Source organism: Lotus japonicus, chromosome 1 (genome assembly GCF_012489685.1).
Source record: "Lotus japonicus ecotype B-129 chromosome 1, LjGifu_v1.2".
NCBI classification, from domain to species: Eukaryota; Viridiplantae; Streptophyta; class Magnoliopsida; order Fabales; family Fabaceae; genus Lotus; species Lotus japonicus.
The window spans coordinates 111,048,227-111,054,356 of NC_080041.1; the positions used below are offsets into that span (position 1 = coordinate 111,048,227).

The 6,130-nt window shown below is 39.6% G+C and overlaps 1 protein-coding gene across 4 annotated transcripts; it reads right to left on the reverse strand.

The window, feature by feature from the left end:
• Positions 1–3,408: 3,408 nt before the first annotated feature.
• LOC130729236 (uncharacterized) lies at positions 3,409–5,827 on the reverse strand. 4 transcript variants are annotated; one of them, XM_057580913.1, is made up of 5 exons: positions 5,323–5,827; positions 4,855–5,178; positions 4,428–4,758; positions 4,045–4,167; positions 3,409–3,904 (listed from the first exon to the last, which is right to left on the reverse strand). In XM_057580913.1, the coding sequence occupies exons 1-5, from the start codon at positions 5,641–5,643 to the stop codon at positions 3,795–3,797; spliced, it is 1,209 nt and encodes a 402-aa protein (XP_057436896.1). In that variant the 5' UTR covers positions 5,644–5,827; the 3' UTR covers positions 3,409–3,794. The 4 variants fall into 4 exon arrangements, with proteins under 4 accessions (XP_057436896.1, XP_057436894.1, XP_057436895.1 ...); XM_057580911.1 differs by having other exon boundaries at positions 4,428–4,764; XM_057580912.1 differs by having other exon boundaries at positions 4,849–5,178.
• Between the last annotated feature and the right edge of the window lie 303 nt (positions 5,828–6,130).

Consider the following 6,130-nt stretch of genomic DNA (forward strand, 5'->3'; position numbering starts at 1 on the left):
TGTCGTTTCTTAGCATTTGGAGTTGGGTTTTACTTTTCTTGAAATATGATCATAATTTCTCGCCAAAGTTGAGGTCGAGAATAGTGATTCCTATAGGTTCCGATTTGATTATCGTAAATATTTTAACTAATTTTGGACTTGTTAGGACATTGCATCTTAAAACTAGCGCTACGCCCCTTGCTTGGAGGGTCTTTAGGTCGCTTAACGACCCTAGTTTGGACTGTGGACTGGGGTGAGTTGTTAAGGGTTGGGTCAGTCCAGTGTCGTGATTCATTTCATTTCACTTAGGTTGTGTTTGGACGGGGGAATATTTGAGGGGAATGTAATTTTAGAGGGTATTTCAAATCCCTTCAATTAAAATACCTTGTTTGGATATCTAATGTGGAGAATTCTCAAATTACTAGTAATTAAATGAGGTATTTTACTCAATAGGATTTAGGGTAATTGAAATCACCTAAAAATAGGAGGAATTTCAAATTCTTCATCTCTCCCTTAACCCTATCTAAATTCAGTAAAAAAAATTAATCTCGGCTAAAAACCCTAAAATCGGCCATAAACTCGAAAGTCAACCAAAAACTCAAAAATCGGCCCAAAACCCTAAAAATTGGCCCGACACTCAAAAATCGGCCGAAAACAGAAAGATGGTCCAAAACACTAAAAATCGATCCGACTCTCAAAAATCGGCTGAAAACTCGAAAATCGACCCAAAACCCTAAACTCGGCTGAAAACACAAAAATCGGCCGAAAACTCAAAATTCGGCCGAAAACTCTAAAATCGGCCCAAAACCCTAAAAATCAGCAAAAAACTCAAAAATCAACACAAAACCCTAAAAATCGGCCTGACACACAAAAATTGATCGAAAACCCAAAATCGGCCCATAACCCTAAAAATTGGCCGAAAACGTGAAAGTTTGGCCGAAACTCAAAAATAAGCCAAAACCCTAAAATCGGCCGAAAACTCAAAAATCGGAACAAAACCCTAAATATCGGCCGAAAACCTGAAAGTTGGCCCAAAACCCTAAAAATGGGCTCGATTCTCAAAAATCGGCCGAAACTCGAAATTCGGCACAAAACCCTAAAAATCGGCCGAAAACCCGAAAGGTCGGGTTTTAGGTTTTTCGGTCAATTTTTGAGTGTCGGGCTGATTTTTAGGGTTTTGTGCCGACTTTTGATTTTTCGGACGATTTTTTAGATTCGGGCAATTTTTAGGGTTTTCGGCCGATTTTTGAGTTTCCAGCCGATTTTTGGGTTTTGGGGATTTTTGAGTTTCGGGCCGAATTTCACGTTTTCGGCCGATTCTTAGGGTTATCGGCCAATTTTTAGGATTATGGGCCGATTTTGGGTTTTCGGTCAATTTTTTAGGGTCGGGGCGATTTTTAGGGTTTTGTGCCGACTTTTGAGTTTCGGCCGATTTTTTCGAGTCGGGCCGATTTTTAGGGTTTTCAGACGGCTTTTGAGTTTTCGGCCGATATTTGAGAGTTAGGTCGATTTTTAGGGTTATGGGCCGATTTTTGAGTTTCGAGTCGACTTTCACGTTTTCGGCATATTTTTAGGGATTTCTTGTCATTTTAGGGTTTTGGGCCGCTTTTTAGGGTTTTGTGTCGACTTTTGAGTTTTCGGCTGATTTTTAGGGTTTTCGACTGATTTTTAGGTTTTCGGCCGATTTTTGGGTTTTCGGCCGACTTTCGGTTTTTCAGCCACTTTTTAGGCTTTTATGTCGACTTTTAAGGTTTCGGTCTATTTTTGAGAGTCGGGCTGATTTTTAGGGTTTTCGGCCGATTATATTAAGATAAAAACAATTAAATGAAGGAAATTCATTTATATTACCCAAACAAAGAATTTTACAATTGAGCGAATTTCAACATTTTATCCAAACAATAAAATTTGAAATTCAAGGGAATTCAATTGAATCATTTGAATTCCCTAGCATTTAAAATCCCTTGAATTTCTACAATCCCTCATCCAAACACAACCTTAGGGTTTGCTAACATAGAAATAGACTGACTTGCCACACTATCATCTAGCAAGCAACCATCATGTTATTGCGCCTTTGTCACACCATTCCGCCTTTGCCATGCCTCTGCCCTCGTTAACTAGTTGAGTTTTGTTTCATATTTTCCTTTACTTTCATATTCCTCCATGGAGTGCGTCCTTGTTCATCCCTACTCACTTAACTATTGTTAGAACTACTATTTGAAAACAAAAACAAAATAAATCTATTATTTTATTTTTTTAATTTTTAAGGCCCGATTAACCTTAACCCGTCAATATAGCTGAGTTTGGATTCGTACTCGAAAAGTAAAGAAGTCCTGTCCATCTCAACCCAACCTCAGTTCAGGTTCAAACCGACTCGTGAGCATCCCACATAAACTTTGATAAAATTTCACAACATGTAATATCAGAACAGGATACGATGCACTCCTAGATGGTTACGCTTGCCTACAAAGCCTTAAAAAGTGAAAAATCAGCCACCCCACATTGTGAGTTCCAAGATGTGAACTAGACATTGATCTATTTTGCCATTAATGAAAGCAGCAATTGAAAACCACTAATTATTTATTCACACCTCAAAATAAGATGGAATGAGGTGGAGAAAGAGAGAGATAGGAAGAAAATAAAAAAGTAAGAATGAGAAAGTATAAGATGTGATAGATGATAAGAGGAGAGAGATATAAATAAAAATATGTGAAAATGAAGTGTATAAAAAAGAGGTGTGTATATATCATTACCCATTGAAAAGGTTTGTAACCATTCTAAATGCACAAATCTTCCACGTGTTATGGCCCATTCCAACCCAATTACACAGAAGCTTCCCTCCCAAGCAAAGGCCAATTAAAATTTAAACATATGTACACTCATTCTCCGGCTATGAGTGTGACCCATGAAGATATATTCTCCATTGCTTCGCTCTTAAGTTTGTTTTCAATATTTTTAGCCAATTTCCATTGATTATGGAGTCCCCAATTGGTTCAGCAAACTTATCAAAATTACACATCATATCCACCGCTGCAACCACTCCTTGGGCAAAGCAAAAGCCACTTTAAATTGCACAATAAAAGCAACCATGCCTTCCGCATGACAGCTTGTAGAAGACCCTTTTCCAGTTTAAGGTTAAAATTGATTACCAAATCCACATTTGTCATTATTATTTACCTCGATAAAAATAACTCAAATGGTACTTGAATGTTACAAAACCAATACCAAAGAGTTTACTTTTGAAATATAGAAGATGGTGAGAGAGGTGGACACATCAAGCTCAAGAACAAAACTAGACTATTGAAATTTCCTTGCAATATTATTTTATAGTAGTAAATAGTAATATTAAATAAAGATGGACAAGTTGGAATCAGAATATACTGACAAAAACTACCCAAAATGATTCCATTGTGATTCAACAATTGGACTACATTGTTCCAAAACTTGCTTTTATTTCCTTAATAAAAAAAAGAGCCATGAAAATTGACCCATCCACCGTTTTTTGTCTATTATAGTTTAGAAGTCCATATCAAAATGAACAAAAGTAACTGATATCAGTGCAATTGCAGCTCTGTCTGCTGCTTACATTGCTAACTTTTCCCAGAGCCACTAAACATTATTTTAAACCTCCGCTAAATCATAAAACAAAATCTTCTATTTTTCCCACCGCTTCATTGCCAACAAATCCTATTTTCTTCTGTAAACTATTTTCCCTACAACTCCATCCAAATTCCTACCTATTTTCCTAACGCCCATTCTCAAAAAAGAAAAAAGAGATAAAATATTCCCCACCTAAGCAACCATAGGATCAATTAATATCAGTAGGTCCATTCCTGTGGCAGCATAATCTCTTGGTTCATTGATGGCTGAGGCCTCTTCTGTTGAGAATGGACATTATCACTCCTCTGCCTGGGAACAACAGCAGCAGCTGCATATGCAAAAAGTCAAAGATTCACAGCTCAATAAACCCATTTTGAATTTAATAAAAACAAAAAATAAACAAAAGGAAAAACACCCCAAATTTCATGGGGGCAGAGACAGCTATACTAGTAGCCAATAAATTATTACCATTTTCCAGGTTCGAACAAACATTAAAACGATGCAAGTGTTGCGGCTGGCCTCCAACCGTGTCATCAAGCTTCAGATTTAGGGCCTGCGCTACTCTTGTTGGAACCAGCGCTATAGAATACGCTGCAAAAACACAATTCCAAACATCATCAATGATTTTGTTCACACAATGGTTAATAGATCAAGACCTAGCTAGTAGATAGTAATAAGCGAGAAACGGGTAATTAGGCATTAACTAGCTACAAAGATTGAGAAAACCTAATGAATCCACCCCAATAATGATGTCAACAACCATCTTAATTGCAGCAGCAAAAACTTTTGATAACAAATGATTTCATATGTGACAAACAAACAAAGAAAAATACAAAAGGGCTTGATTATACCTGGCTTCTTTCGTGATTCAGAAGGATTATCAGCTCGACGGGGCAAGAAAACCCCAGTGCCAGCATAGTCCCTTCTTCTGGAAGAAGGGTTGCTGATAAAAACAGCTCTCATTCCAGACCCATTTGGCTGTTGTGGCTTGGCCTGTTGCAGAGGAGGCCATGCAGATGGAGCCATACCCAGAGGCCTTGTGTTTCTCCCACTGGAATCACTGTTCCTCCCTCGATTTGTCGCCATGTGGTTGCTCTGCCTCAGTTGGTGAAAACCACCGTTTTGATTCTGCACACCCCACCCTGCATTTTGTTGCTTTGCCATTTGTTGCTGCCTCAGCCTCTGAAACTAACAAAACCCCCAAATCAACAAAAATAAAAATCACATTTCAATCCAAGAATAAATACAAGGAAGTGTGATTTAATAGCTTACTTGTACCATCTTCAATTGGTGGTGAGAAAGGGACTGGTTGGTGTGAAACCCCACATCAGGATTGGTTGTGGTGTTGGTGTTCTTGGAGGGTAGAGACACAGGAGAGGGGTTTCTCTGAGGAGCCAAGAGTCCATTCTGATTGTGACTGTGATGACATTCTTGTTGGCTGAGCCTCATCCTCTCCATTTCCCCTGCAGCCGCATGCAGCAGATCCCATGTTGCCCTTGAAGAGGGCATTTCACAAACACTTTTGGGGCTTCCATGGCTTGAGCCTTTGTGGCACCCACCACACAGTGTTGATTGTGGCGAACCACCAGACACAAATCGACCCTGCAATACAACCAAATCATGAAAACCCAATCAAGAAAAACCTCAAAGAACACACTATTCCACTGAACAATGACAAAAAATCAAGGAAAAAACACAGAAAGTGAGTGCTACACTGCTACTGTTATTCAGATTTCACATACATACCATGTTGTTGTTGTTATCATCAGAGGAGTGGAGGGAGGAGCGAGCCATACGGCGAGTCATCTCAGCGACGAGTTGCTGCTGCTGCTGCTCCTCCTCATCGCTCTCAGTCTCGCTGGAGCCACCACCAGGGGACTCAAGAGGGGAACCATAAGGGAACTCAGAAGGAAACAAAAGAGAATCACCACCACCATTGTTGAAGCAGCAGGGCAAAGGTGGGCGGCGATTCGGCGCAGCAAAGGGGAGCAGCGACTCAGTTGCGTCGTCGTCGGAGAGGAACTGCGGCGGAAGCCAAAACTCACCGTCGTCCAAGTTTTCAGACATGGCCGCAGAGAAAACAGAGGAAATTTCAAAGAGTGAAGAAAAGTGTGATATGATGATGATGATTCAGTTGATACGCTATATGAAGAAGCAGAGTGTGAGAGTGAAGGGTCCCATCATCACACACAAGAGAGGGAAAAGGTGAGTGTGATGGAGAGAGAGTGAGAGTGAGAGTGAGAGTGAGAGAGGGAAGGAAGAGGGTGTATTTGTAGAGACACGCAGCAGCAGCAGCAGCTGAAGAAGGTGGAACGTTACTGGAATTTTCACGCGGTGGGGTAGCGTGAAACGTACGCGCCACCTCTTTCAAATAAAGAAAATTATTTATATATTGTTTTTATAGATTTTCTATAAACTCCTGTTACTTTATGAGTCATTGTTTGATTTAGTAAATTTTTTTTTAAGATAAGAGATAAGAGATATATATTAATATAGCGTATCTCGCAATACACCGTAGATATGCTATACATACGCTGTAAGCGATAAAAAATCC

Bases quoted from the DNA above. Each gene is read 5' to 3' on its own strand.
- LOC130729236 (XM_057580910.1), bottom strand. From the start codon at position 5,643: ATGTCTGAAAACTTGGACGACGGTGAGTTTTGGCTTCCGCCGCAGTTC. The intron at 5,179-5,322 runs GTATGTATGTGA...GTTGTATTGCAG, and splicing joins ATGATAACAACAACAACATG to GGTCGATTTGTGTCTGGTGG. The intron at 4,168-4,427 runs GTATAATCAAGC...GTGTTTTTGCAG, and splicing joins TGAATCACGAAAGAAGCCAG to CGTATTCTATAGCGCTGGTT.